Source organism: Chenopodium album, chromosome 22, assembly GCF_948465745.1.
Source record: "Chenopodium album chromosome 22, dcCheAlbu1.1, whole genome shotgun sequence".
Lineage (NCBI taxonomy): Eukaryota > Viridiplantae > Streptophyta > Magnoliopsida > Caryophyllales > Amaranthaceae > Chenopodium > Chenopodium album.
In genome coordinates this window covers 26,788,356-26,802,910 of record NC_137855.1, presented here as the reverse complement: position 1 = coordinate 26,802,910, position 14,555 = coordinate 26,788,356, and the positions used below count along the sequence as shown (strand labels likewise).

The 14,555-nt window shown below is 39.1% G+C and overlaps 1 protein-coding gene across 2 annotated transcripts; it reads right to left on the bottom strand.

Moving 5' to 3' along the window:
• Nucleotides 1–213: 213 nt before the first annotated feature.
• On the bottom strand, nucleotides 214–4,366 carry LOC145604944 (peptidyl-prolyl cis-trans isomerase, chloroplastic-like). 2 transcript variants are annotated; one of them, XM_081660938.1, is made up of 7 exons: nucleotides 3,999–4,366; nucleotides 3,328–3,624; nucleotides 3,029–3,228; nucleotides 2,273–2,508; nucleotides 1,696–1,838; nucleotides 840–911; nucleotides 214–669 (listed from the first exon to the last, which is right to left on the bottom strand). In XM_081660938.1, the coding sequence occupies exons 1-7, from the start codon at nucleotides 4,182–4,184 to the stop codon at nucleotides 442–444; spliced, it is 1,362 nt and encodes a 453-aa protein (XP_081517064.1). In that variant the 5' UTR covers nucleotides 4,185–4,366; the 3' UTR covers nucleotides 214–441. The 2 variants fall into 2 exon arrangements, with proteins under 2 accessions (XP_081517064.1, XP_081517065.1); XM_081660939.1 differs by having other exon boundaries at nucleotides 3,328–3,621; nucleotides 3,999–4,365.
• Nucleotides 4,367–14,555: the final 10,189 nt, after the last annotated feature.

Genomic DNA, 14,555 nt, shown 5'->3' with positions numbered 1-14,555 from the left:
TTCGGTAGGTTCTTGATGGTTTCCAGGCTTGTCATTTTCAAAAGATTCCTCGGTCCTGGGAAGCTCCTACTCATTGGGTGGCTGTTCGGCGCAACGTCGTCATTTTCTTTTTTGGTCTTTTTAGTTTGTTTCTTTTTCTTTTTTTGTTTATTTCTTAGTTCTATTTGTCAAAAAAAAAAAATAATAATAATAATAATAATAGGCTAATGGAACTTCTCAAATCTTAAAAGCTGACACCTTAATCACAACTTTAACCAAAGCTTGAAGCTTGAACACAAACATATTCTGATATTCATATACAAATTACAAATGGAATGTTATTCCTCTCCTACAAAGAAGGCTCGATTCACACCCCACCGTAACTAATGAAAATGTCAGAACACTGCTCAGCTAATTTGAAATGAATACGTATCCATACACAACCTCACGAATCACGAAGATCTAGCCAGCAATTTTGTATGTTGGATTGACAAGATTATCACCGCCGGAGACCACTTGAGCTGATTCTATGACATCGCCGACCTTGAGATCTGCTAAATAATCTTCGTTTTCAGTAACATAGCCAAATACTGCATATCGACCATCTAATATATTGGCATTGCTTGGGGTCAGTTCACTTTCTTTTAGCAACCAAAATATTTGACTTGAAGCTGAATTGTTCTCAAATTCCTGCAACAAGTAGGAGCTGAATATGTCACAACAAAACTATATACTGAACAAATAGTATGTCAATACTACATTTCTACATACATAACAGTATTTATGATTATTGTATAAAGGAAAAAAGTAGTATTGCGGTTACTGTATAAAAATCAGTATTTGCCGTTGCAAGTTCTCACCTCTCTAGCCATGGCCATTGTACCGAAGGCATTGAATGGAAGCTTTGTCTGAGCTTTGTATAAACCAAGTTCCTAAAACCATATTGTACGGATTGTAAGATCTGAAATCATTTAATATTTTTCCAAAAGCAATACATATTGTCTAAATATAAGGGTAATAGAGGATCAAAATTACTCTAAAACAAAATTTCACCTTATTAAACAATGTATGCAAAACAGACACCCAATAACCGAATAATATTAATTGATCATGCAATAAACAGTACGCCACATTTCAGAAAAATAAATAAATAAATGAAAATCATAGGAAAAGTTACATATGCATTTATATTGGTCTCTATTAAACATAACTAGCCTTTTGGCCCGTGCAATGCACGGGTTATTCATATAAAATTGTATTGAGAGATAAGTGAGGAAATATCAGTAAGTCATTATAGGATATAATATGTAATCGGAAACACGATTAAAGAAATTTAAATTTTGGAACATTAATCGAAAAAGAGGCTTAAATAGAAAGGTGGAAGTGCTAAAATTAAAGAGAGAGAATAGGAAAAGGTTGAATTAAAGGAGAGAGAAGAAGATGAAGAGATGAAGTACAACTTTAATGAAAGAATTAAAAAAAATGGTGTAATAAAAATTTAATAGTGTAAGATGACAAGTGGCATTATGGTTAGAGAAGTGTAATAGAATGGATAGGGACATGTGTCTTTCTTAGTTTCTTGGCTATAGTTTTTAAATACTAATTATAGATATAGATTCTTGGCTATAGTTTTTAAATACTAAGTATAGATATAGATTGTGGAATAATGAACTGTGGTGATACACATTTGCAAAACATATTATGAGAGGAGCTTACTTCAAGAGTTGCATCATAAAAAGGAACTTTTTCTCCTTCAACCATGATTTCCAATGGAATTGTGCGAGGCTTTTCTGTGCTGGGGTCAATGAAACCCTCAGCTGGACCTTCAGGGTCTCCTGTTTGGACAACAAAGCCATCGGCTGCAATAGAAAAGAAAGGCCATCATATCATTAAGACACACACACAGTTTCTTAGCATTTCAATAACCACGAAAGTGTTGTAATTTCAGAATTCAGAGAATTTATTAGCATTTCAATAACCAAGAGAGTATTGTAATCTCAGAATTTCTTGGCATTTCAATAGAATTTCTTAGCATTTCAATGACCACTAAAACGTTGAAATATCAGATTTTATTTAGCATTTTCAATGACCACGAAAGCCAAATGGGAGGAAACATTTTACGCCCCAGTAAGGCAGTAATTATGTTTATGACGCAAAACAAGCAAAAGAAATAAAAGTTATCTGCACTAGCCATCAAGTCAGTATTCTAGTAAACAAACATATATTAACTGTCACTATAATTCCCATTAATTGTCGTAATAGTTACCAAATTACAAAGTATTAAATTTGGTACCTCTTTGGATTTCCATGCCATCATAAAAGTGTCTTTCCACCAAATCCACAAAATTGCCAGCAGTGACCGGGGCATTATAGCCATCAAGAACAATACGAAAAACACAATCCTCGAGATTTGGATTGTCCTTCACCTTGACCTTCATCTGAATAACTGCTCTTCCCTTCAGGAGTGGCATAGATCGGTATTCTTCTGGCACTTCATATGGGAAGCCATCCACCATGTCCTCTTCAACACTGCAGAAACCCAATGCCCCAGGAAGATCTCAGCTGCAGTCAATAAGGATACCTATGAGATAAAGCTTATTTTAAGAGGTTTGGGCTTTACACGTCCTTTCTAATTCATCACACTAATGTTCTACTATCCCTCAAACCACCCGAGAGTACCATACTTCCCCTTCATAACATCATAAGCACCCATTTTTTCCCCTGCCCTTTATAAAAGAGGAAAAGTGAAGAAACAAATAGAAAAGGGGACTCTTAGGATTTCTGTATTACGAAGTCATATCACAATCTCCGACAGATTTTTTTTAGTTAAAAACAAAAATCCAGCAACCAAACCTTATAATCAACACAGAGAAAAAGCGACGAAACAGACAAGAAATGGGGCTCTTAAGAATTTTATGTTAGAAAGTCATAAATCACAATCTCACACTAATTTGTCAGCTAATTATAAAACAGCCAGCAAGCCTTGCATAAAATCAATTGACAACAAAAAGTAACTTCACATTCCTAATAACAGACTACAGACACTAACCTGCCAACATACTGAAGCAACTCCTTTTGTTTAGGAGCAACCCCGTCCCTATTCCTGTTTTCGACAATCTGTTGGAGCTCACCCATTCCTATCTCTAGCTTGTCGAGCAACTCCATACCACGATCTTTCTTTGATTCAGCCAGCCCTGAAATAATTAGACTCTTGCCATTCTTCAGTGCTCGAGACGCCTGCTTTAGGTTCTACAATTACGAAACAGCTTATAATCAATCATCAGCATTATCAACACTGAATAAGAAGATAATTCCTGTTAACAAAAGAATAAGGCCCTTGATTCTTACTCTCTCAACAGAATCGAGAGCTTTAAGGCCCGCGACCTTAAGGCTATCCGTAATGTCTTCCAACGGCTTCTGAACTTCCCTAATGGCCTTATTATCAATAGGCAATGCATATCTCAACAATGCTTCAGGATCTTTGATTGGTGGACCAGATATTAACACTGCTAAATCTGGTAATGCTGGATTAGTGATTGCTTGGGCATGGCTTTGCCCATTCAAATCAGGTGCTCCAGTTATCAACCCGATTGCTAATGCTATCGAAATCGCACATTGCTTCATCGAAAATGAATTCTTTTTCTGCTATCAAACACCATAAAAATTTACACATACAACCAAACGTCTGTGATAACGAATATTAGGCCTTATTAATGTTCTAGGTTGCACAGAAACGGATACGGACAAAAACATGGACGGGTACGGGGGTGGGAAACGGCAAAATCAAAATTCCAAAAAAAGGGGTACAGCAAAAATAATTCAACATAATTAAACTTCATACATTTGACACTAACTATCACCCATTAATATTGGTCGATATTGATCAATCACACACACATGAGCAGTAAACCCGTTAACTCGAATACAATATCACAAATTACTATGAAAATTATATAATTACTACCCAAAAATTTATAATACCAAGCAAAATCAAAATTAATTAGCAAAGTTAAACTTACTTGTTTATCATGGGAGTCAATATGACGAGGAACTTCAGAATAACAACAAGAGCTCAAACGACTCAACCGAGTTTTATTACGAAACTTGGGGATACCCAAATAAATAGGGGCAATTGGGTTATTAGGAAGTGCATGTTTTGAGGTGCAAAGAGAAGGATAGAAATGGTGACAAATGAAAGAAGACATTGTTATACTAATTTGAAGCTTAAGTTAGTTAGAATACTAAAACATCAGTGTTGAATGTAACAAAGGAAGTACAAAGAGAAAGAGAGATAAGGGAATGTATAGTAGGGTGGTTTGACAAACTGGCTAATCTTATTAGTGGGAGGGAGTGAAAAGGAGAAGATGATGTTGTGGATCATCCGAAATTTGGATAAGGTTCTTGTTTTTGTTCTCCCAAAATTTCCCAATGTTTCTTTTTTTTTTTTTCCCCTCTAGTTCGTTTTGCGTGCGGCTATTCATATCACGTGTCCGCTTGTAAAAGTGTTAGATTATGTAACTAATCGTGTATATATTTAGATTGTATTTTACTAATATAGCCTTAGCCCTAACCCTAGCATACTTTGTATATATAATCTTGTTAATTCAATGAGAAAGGCACGGCAAATATTCTCATATTCTATCATGGTATCACGAGCTTAGGTTTTTCGATCCAAAACCCTAACTCTCTTCCGCTCTTCTTCTCTTCTCTTTTACTCTTCTCCTTCCTTTCGGTTTTTCCTCCATGGCCGAACAGAAACTTCACCCTGCTACCCTCGTTAACAACATCAAAACTTGCATTCCTGTGATCCTTGTTTATGATGGCAAACAATACAATGTTTGGTCCACCTTATTCCAACTTCATTGCCGCACGAATTTGGTGATCGATCATATCATACCTCCTGTTGTTAATGAAAAGGATAAAGCTCCTGAAATTTCTGATCCTGCTCTATGGCAACGACTTGATAACATTGTTCGTCAATGGATTTACAACACTATTTCGACTGATCTTCTCAATTCCATAATCGATCCTGATGACAAGGCTATTGATGCTTGGAAGCGTTTGAAGGATTTTTTTCTTAATAACAAGTCTGCCCGGGCATTACATCTTGATGCGCAATTTACCAACACCAAGCTTGAACACTTCGATGGTGTGAAACCCTATTGCACTCGCCTCAAAACCCTTGCTGATGATTTAAGGAATGTAGGAGACAAAGTCTCAGACAATAGGATGGCGCTTCAATTGTTGAAAGGGTTAACAGAGGATTACAAACCCTTTCGAACTTCTGTTAGGCATCTTGACCCTCTTCCCTCTTTTGACACCCTTCGTTCTATGCTCGAGCTTGAGGAACAAGGCAACGCTGACTCTGTTACGGATTCCCGTGAAGAGGCGCATCTCTCCTCTTCGACTAACCTTCCATTGGCTGATCAGTCTGCAAATCGAGGGGGAGGGCAGCAGTCTCGTGGTCGCAAGAGCAAGGGTAAAGGGGGAAAAACCGAGGTAGTGGCCAGAACAGCCAGCCACCACAGCAGCAGCGGTCTAGCCAGCCACCGCAGCAGTACCAGCACCATCAGCAGCGTGTTGGACAGCAGCAAGGACAGCAGCAGCAGTATGCCCCTGGCTCTATGCAGGGGTGGATGTTCCCACCTTGGGCATATTGGGGTCAAAGTCCTTGGGCTACGCCACCTTGTCCATACCCCTCACAAGGATCGGGCCCAAATCAGTGGGGAGCTAGGCCTCACGGGTATTCTTCACAATCCGGCATTCTTGGTTCTCGGCCTCACCAAGCATATTTCACCAATGCTCCGTCTTCTGCTTCGGGTTATGTGCCGACCGACATTGAGCAAGCAATGCACACCCTCACCTTGAATGATCCGAATTACTATATGGATACCGGTGCTACATCGCACATGACTCACTCTCGAGGTAATTTAGCACCTTATTTTTCTTTGAGCAAAAATAAGAAAAATGCAATTGTTGTTGGTAATGGTAGCAAAATTCCAATTTATGGTTATGGTCACTCTTCCTTGAACCACAATTCTTTACATCTCAAAAATGTTCTTCATGCTCCAAATCTTATCAAAAATCTTGTCTCCGTTCGAAAGTTTACAACTGATAACAATGTCTCTATTGAGTTTGATCCTTTTGGGTTTTCTGTGAAGGATTTGCAGACGGGGAGCAAAATAGTGAGATGTAATAGCCATGGTGACCTCTATCCTTTTTCCACAAATTTTCAAGCTGCTTCATCCACTCCTTCGGCATTTACTGCTTTATCTCCTAGTGTGTGGCATTCCCGTCTAGGACATCCGGGAAATGCAATTCTTAGTTCTCTTTGTAGTAGTAAGCAAATAAAATGTAATAAGGCTCAAAAGCATTCTTGTCACTCTTGCCCTTTGGGTAAATTAATGAAAACGCCTTTTTACGATTCTATGTCTTTTACTACTATGCCATTTGATATACTTCATAGTGACTTGTGGACCTCCCCTATCACTAGTTCCCTTGGTCATAAATATTATGTTCTGTTTCTTGACAACTATACTAATTTTCTATGGACTTTTCACATCTCTTCTAAGTCTCAAGTGTATAACTTGTTCATTCAAATTAGAACATATATTAAGACTCAATTTGAGCGAGAAGTTAAAGCTTTTCAATGTGACAATGGAACCGAATTTAAAAATGGCCTCTTTCTCTCTTTTGCTGAAAAACATGGTATGACATTCCGTTTTTCATGTCCTCACTCCTCTCCACAAAATGGCAAATCGGAACGAAAAATCAAAACCTTGAATAACATTGTTCGTACCTTACTTTGTCATGCATCTATGCCACCCTCTTTTTGGCATCATGCCTTAGCAATGGCGACATACATTCACAACATTCTTCCTACCAAAATTCTTGGCTATAAATCTCCGACGTAAATTCTTTATCAAAAGCATCCCGATTATACCCATCTAAGAGTGTTTGGGTGTTTGTGTTTTCCTCTATTTCCGTCCTCCGCCATACACAAACTTCAATCTCGCTCTACGCCTTGTGTTTTCATTGGGTATCCTTCAAATCACCGAGGGTATAAGTGCTATGACATTTCTAGTCGGAAAATAATTATTGCCAAGCATGTTTGGTTTGATGAGACGGTATTTCCTTTTTCTAAGCTTTATACTCCTTCTTCCCATTCCTATGATTTTCTTGATGACTATACAAGTATTCTTGATAATCCTATGGTCAAACACCATCTTCTTTCGGATGTAGCTGCACATTCGAATCCTCCCACCTCCTCTCTTACTCACGCACAGCAAGGACAGCAGCCCCCTTGCGGTGCTTCCTCTTCTGCCGCAGGTACAATGCGGGGTGGTCTGCTCCAACCCCTGCCATTTCACTACTCTCGCAGAATGCAGCCCCCTCACGCCACGCCTACTGGTCAGCCCAATGGCTTTCCAGCGGGCGCTGGTGCGAGGCAGCCACTCCACGCCACACCTACTGGTCAGCCCGATGGCTTTCCAGCGGGTGATGGTGGTGGGCAGCCTTTAATCTTACTCGCAACCCACCTCCCTCGAGTCAGCCTTTGTCTCCTACCACCGAGGCTTCTGTTGGGCAGAATAGGTTCCTTGTGGACCGTGGGTCTGTTCAATCAGCCACGGCCCACTCGGAACCTACCCACACAGATGGTCGAGGTGCTCACCTTGCTCCTCCTACACATTCTCCTCCCTCTACTTCAGTCGGCCCTCCTCCTCGTCCCATGGCTACTCGTAGTAGTCACGGGATCGTCAAGCCAAATCCAAAGTATCATGACAAGTCACTTCATACTATTACCTTCATCTCACCTATTCCAAAGAACCCGGTTCATGCTCTTCGTGACCATAATTGGAAAATTGCTATGCAGGAAGAATATGATGCGCTTATTGATAATGGTACTTGGGAATTAGTTCCCCGACCGAATAATGTGAATATTATTCGCTCTTTGTGGATTTTTCGGCATAAAACGAATTCTGATGGCTCTTTTGAGAGACATAAAGCTCGTTTGGTGGGTGATGGCAAAACTCAAAGGGAGGGCATTAATTGTGATGAAACTTTTAGTCCGGTAGTAAAACCGGCTACAATTCGGGTGGTTCTCAGCATTGCATTATCTAAGTCATGGCCTATTCATCAACTAGATGTGAAGAATGCTTTCTTACATGGCAATCTAAATGAAACTGTGTACATGCATCAACCTTTGGGATTCAAGGATCCTTCTCGCCCTAATCATGTATGTCTTCTGCGTCGGTCTATTTATGGTTTGAAACAGGCCCCACGGGCTTGGTATCAGCGATTTGCCGACTTCCTAGCTACTATTAGTTTTGCAAATAGCAAATCTGACAACTCACTGTTCATTTATCGCCATGGTAACGAAACTGCTTACATTCTTCTATATGTTGGTGATATTGTTCTTACCGCTTCTTCAGAGTCTCTTCGTCGTCGTGTGATATCTCAGCTAAGCTCTGAATTTGCAATGAAAGATCTGGGTAAATTGAGTTATTTTTTGGGAATTGCTGTCTCCCGGGGCAAAAGTTACTTATTTTTGTCTCAAAAGAAATATGCTCAGGAAATTATTCAGAAAGCAGGCATGGCTAACTGCAAACCGTCCTCTACCCCAGTTGACTCAAAGGGTAAACTAAGTGCCGATTCTGGTGATCCGTATGATGATCCGACGGGATATCGTCGTCTATGTGGTGCATTGCAGTACTTGACTTTTACTCGCCCAGATATATCTTATGCGGTGCAACAGGTTTGTTTGTTTATGCACGATCCCCGTGTAGAACACATGAATGCGTTGAAACGCATCCTACGTTACATCCAAGGTTCGGCTGATTATGGTTTGCATCTTTATAAGTCATCAGTTTCTTCTCTTCTTTCATACACGGATGCCGATTGGGGTGGGTGTCCGGACACTCGTCGATCAACATCAGGGTACTGTGTGTTTCTTGGTGATAATCTGATCTCTTGGTCTTCTAAACGTCAACCTACTTTGTCTAAGTCTAGTGCTGAAGCAGAGTATAGAGGCGTTGCAAATGTTGTTTCTGAATCCTGTTGGGTTCGTAATTTATTGCTTGAGCTTCGACTCCCTATTTCTAAAGCAACATTGGTTTATTGCGACAATGTTAGTGCCATTTACCTCTCTAGTAATCCGGTACAACATCAGCGCACTAAACATATTGAGATGGACATACACTTCGTTCGTGAAAAGGTTCAACGGGGCGAAGTTCGTGTTCTCCATGTGCCTTCCCGTTACCAAATTGCAGACATTTTCACCAAAGGTCTGCCTAAGGTTTTATTTGATGATTTTCGGGACAGTCTCAGCGTCCGCGGTCCTCCCGTTTCGACTGCGGGGGTGTGTTAGATTATGTAACTAATCGTGTATATATTTAGGTTGTATTTTACTAATATAGCCTTAGCCCTAACCCTAGCATACTTTGTATATATAATCTTGTTAATTCAATGAGAAAGGCACGGCAAATATTCTCATATTCTATCAAAAAGAACAAGTAACCTCTATAACACTCATCGAAAAACCACTGTAATAATGACTGAGTAATCCCTATAACAGTCAAAACCACTGTAATAATGACTGAGTAATCCCTATAACAGTCAAGAAGTAACCTCTATGGTATCATGTGCCCGCTTTTTTTTTCAAGTTGTGTTTTTTGCTTTCATCGTATTGTGCTTAGCTGTAAGATGCCTTAATTCTATTATGGCCTTTGGTTGTTAGAAGAGCTAACTATAGCTTAGTCAGTGTAATAATCTCATCAATACACTAAATTTGCCCTTTTCTTCTTCTTCTTCTCTCTATCTCTCTTCTTTCTCTCTCTAATCCGTTACATTTCTTCTTCCTTCTATACTCTTCAATTTTCTGGAAACAAACTCAAGCTCTGCTAATTAGAGCTCAGATAAGGAATTCTCCCTTATCAGTGGTCTCAGAGTCGCGATGTTCTCTACTCAGATCATTCTGGCACCCACTAACCAGGATGGAAGCTCAGTTAGCTGCATTGGAGAGGAGGCTCAAGACTTAATCTTCAACTTCAGCAGCAGTTCAAGAAGATAATGAAAATGATGCAGAAGCTATTGGAAAACATGGCAGCAACATTTGGATCAGAGGATCAAACCAGTACACAAAAATTGGGGTATAATCCTAAACTTAAGTTCCCAAAATTTGATGGTAGTAATCCTAGGGGATCTGGATTAAAAAGTGATGCAAACATTTTAATTTATGTAAAATACCAGATGATTATTAGAAGTTGATTTGGCTTCACTTAACATGACTGGTAAGGCTGAAAATCGAGTATCTAGTTCCCTAGCAACTAGATTTGCAATAGATTGGAGTGATTTTGTAATTTATGTGAATGCTAGATTCAAGGATGATAGGGGTATGAATGTGGTTGAGGAGTTTAATAAGTTGCAGCAGATTGATAATATTGAATTTTATGTTGCTTATTTTAAGAATATGAGATTAGTTATGATGCAAAGTTTGAGTTTACTTGAGAAATATCTGCTTGAGAGTTTCATTGGGGTCTTAAGCCTGGAATAAGGCCTTTATTTACATTTCCTCATTTGTACATGTTCTTCATCACATGGATATCTTTTTGTATTTATTTATTTGCATAATTCCTCTTTAAAAAGACTCTTAAAGTACCATGTATATCATCCAACATGTTCAGATTAAAAATAGAATAAAAAGATAAAAAGATCTATGGATAACAAATTACTCACAGACCAAGGACACATCAAAAGTTATGCTACAAAAGTTAGCACTAGTTCAAACATACGAATACTTAAAACATTCATATCTTGTTTCTAGCCCCTTTTCTAAGATTTTGATTTCGTCATCAATATTAGAATAACCAGGACTTCCTAAATTGATATGTGTAATAATGTTTTAGACTATTATGGCTGGCCAACACTATTAACGACACCCTAATCACTCTTGCTCCAAACTGTAATACATCACTTGTACAAAAGAAAGCTATAAAAAGTTCATAATGTTGAAAATTACTCAAAATAATAGATATGATTTGTATGAGCATAAAAACAATAAACATCCACTTAAAGTACTAGAAGTATTGCTCTCAAAGGATGTTGAAGATGGATCTTGATTATATAATTAAGTGTCGTTGTTTAGGCAAATCTCAACAAGGACATATGAGAATCTGCTAGGTTTGAGGGGTAATAACAATCATACTACCAAAAGCGTATAAAATAGCAATAAAGCAATAATAAAGCAATAGATAAGCAATGAAATAACAATAAACAGACAAAATACACTTCACTTCAAAAAAAGTAAGTTTAGAGACACGATACTGAATAAGGACTTGCCTCCTTCTTCAGTAAGGACGAAGCTCCGTAGATAAGTGAAGAGTAATCCTCTTATATTTAGAGTATATGTGTGTACATGAATGCTCAAAATGTCTAATTATGCTTATTTATACCTAGGGAACTCTAGGGTTTACAAAGATATTCGAAATATATTAAAAATGAGGAAGATCTTCTTGATTTATCTTCTTCCCTGTTCTGTAGGTGTATCTTTGGCAAGTATCTTTTTGATTGATATCCTTGATGCTGCTTTCCTTGTTTATTCCAATCAGGCCGTTTTGCTCGTTTTTGCTGAGTATTTGCTTCTTGGATTGGTGCCCTAAATGTTATGGGTCGTATTACAATACGGGCCCAACAATTGCCCCTAATTTTTATTTCCAAGTATTTGGAAGTGAAAATTACCTAAAGAAAGCTCTAGAAAATATTTTGAATTTCAGAAATTGTTCCAACGGTTAGCAAAATGGAAAGTGGTGGCGGTTTTAAGGCAACTTCCTTGGTAACTGTGAAGGGCGGTTTATTTTCGTCTTTGGTATTTATTGGGTGTGCAGGCTATTGTCTAATCACTTCAATTGCTTTGCCCCAATTTCAATTTCATCAGGTATTTTCTCTCTCCTCTCTATTTGCTCTGTTTTACACTTTGTATTTTTCTCTTGTTTTTGCGATGGATGATCATGTGAGAGTGGTGTTTGCTGGGGTGGATAAGGGTGTGAAAAAGCCGAACTTGGTGGCGCAGAACGTCTTTCCTGTCAAGGATACCTATCCCTCCACCATTACGAAGGAGGAAGTTCAGAGTATTGCTGCAATTGCGCGTTTTCCTGATGGGGTTGTGGTGAAAATTCTATCAGCTAGGGAAAGGGCTGACTGGACTGCCCCTGGTTGGGTGTGTTTCTTTGAGTACCCTTTTGTAATTGGGCATACGTTTCCTTTTTCTTCTCTTATTCGCCAATTTCTTTCTAGAGTTAGGGTTTCACCTTGTCAATTGTTGCCCCAGACTTGGAGGGTATTGAGAATTCTGGATTTGCTGAGTATGAAATTGGGTATAGAACTCGATGTGAGGGATTTGTGTTACCCTTATACTATTAGGACCAGTGGTAAAGGTCGGGTTGGTCTTCGCCTGAAGGATGGTGTTGGTCCTTTGGTGACTGACTTGGAGAAGGCGTTTGACAAGAAGTGGTATCACAAGTTCTTCTTTGTGAGGATTGATTCGTTGGGTGATGATTGTGATTTTTTTATTGACACTGTTGAGGCTGAAGGTATTCTGTTTTCTTATTCTTTTATGTTCTTCTTTCCTTCTTTGTTAATTTGGGCTTATTTGCTTGTTGGTTGCAGTGAGTAAATTAAAGCAGCGCTCTCAGTCTCCATCCTTGATAGACAAGTTGTACGAGTTGAGTGCAGACGAGAGGTCTTTCATCAAGTTGACACAACCTGAAGCAGTTATTCAAATTAAGTCCTTGGACGAATCTGATTCTGAACAGAAAGTTGCCCCAACCATGTCTCAAGGTTTGCTTTCTTTCCCTCTTGTGAGTTTCGATGTTTTGCTGCACTTATACTTTTGTGAATGTGTGGTTGGTGTCGGTTTGCTTGTTTAGTTTGTGGGTTTTTAATTTTGAATTGGCTGTTTCTTTGTTGAATATACTTGTATACAATTGTTAATCAATTTGTTTGTTATTAGCGTCTTTGCTGTATATACTTACTGTGATCCCTGTTGTATTATTTTTGAGCCAGCTATGTTCCTTGCAGACACATCAAGGTCACTAAGGTCTCATGATCTTCTTAGCTCATCTTCCATCTTGGGTCGTCTTAAGTCTCGTTCGTCCCCCCAGACTTCTGAGGCTGTTCCCATCAAGATGGTTGCTCCCAAGGGTGTCCCTCCTCCGCCTCCGTCTCGTGCCAGTCTCAAGAGGAAGTTGGAGATGCCCATTGATGTTGACGCTGCTGAATTTTCTTTTGACTCTCTTGCCCCGCATGTAGATACCCTGTTGTTTCATTCCTTCAAGGATCGCCAGTTTTCGATGACTTTTGCTGACCTTTCACAAGAGGCGGCCGTACAGTCTTTCCAGGTATAGTATACTCCAAAAATATATATATTTTTTTTTAAATAAAATTGACCTTATTGAAATATGCTTTTGACACCTCATCTTTGCTGTGCAGAGCCTTCAGTCCTGCCTTGGTGTTTTAGGCAAGGTGTCAAAGTTTTCTCGTGCGTATGAGGCTATGAAGAAGGAGCGTGATGCTCTGTCTGACAAGTACAAGGCTGCTACTGAGGCTTTGAAGGCTGAACGGATTAAGCACCGGGACTGCATTTCTGAGCGGGACGGGCTAAAGGGTACCCTGAAGGAGGCTGCTAACGAGGCTATTGATGCTGCTACGTACTACTATGGGAAGGCACGTCTTGAGATGATGGAGGAGTTTCAGCAAGGAAAGCATGAGGCTTGGGACTATGATGGTGATAAGGCTTCTTTTGAGAAGGCGTTTCCTGAAGGGACTGCTGCTCCTGGTTCCCTACTGCTGAGCTTTGCTGATGAGGAAGTGAATTCTCCTCACAATGAAGAAATTAAGGATGCCCCAGAGGTGATAAAGCATGTTGCTGAAGAAGTGGCTCCTGCTGACAACATAGGAGAGAATTAGTTTAGTTGGTGCTGTGTCACCTTTTGAAAAATGTACAACTTTGAATGCTGTTTCTGTTTACTGCCGTAGTGCAGTTTGGATAATTTGTTTTTATCTTGTGCTACACTTTTGTAGCTGGATGCTTTGTTTAATTTTGTTGCAATGCAACTAAGTATTTCTATCCTTCTTTCTGTGTGATTGCCTTTTCTGTATAGTGTGCTGTGAATGCAGTTGTATAACGAATGTATTACAGTTGTATTACAGTTGTATTACAGTAATGATGTTACTTACATGTGTTTGTATGTTTTGTAAGGGTAGTAGGTCTGTTCTTTTCAGGAGTGCCTTGTCTTTGTTCTGTAGTGAAGGGACTTGTTGCATTCTTGCTCAAGAATGTCAGCCGTGTTCCTTGCAAAACAGAAGAAGGTGAGGGGTGGCCGTGGGTTTCCCCAACGGCCCTCCGATGCCAAAGTCAGTACTCGTAATGATCACAAAGTAAATTGACAAAAGATAGAGATAGATGAGTACTTTTCGTGCTGATTTTGGCTGTTGGAGATTTTTGTGTTTTCCTATTTTTTGTTTTTTTTTTTTTTTGTAAATTAAAAGACAAAATAGAAATAACAATTGCGTACCTTTCT

What these genes read in the sequence shown, in the direction of transcription:
- LOC145604944 (XM_081660938.1), bottom strand. Translation starts at nt 4,184, where the DNA reads ATGTCTTCTTTCATTTGTCACCATTTCTATCCTTCTCTTTGCACCTCA. An exon ending in TTGCTTCAGTATGTTGGCAG is followed by an intron (nt 2,509 to 3,028) that starts GTTAGTGTCTGT and finishes GGGTTTCTGCAG; the next exon opens with TGTTGAAGAGGACATGGTGG. An exon ending in TTTATGATGCAACTCTTGAA is followed by an intron (nt 912 to 1,695) that starts GTAAGCTCCTCT and finishes ATATGGTTTTAG; the next exon opens with GAACTTGGTTTATACAAAGC.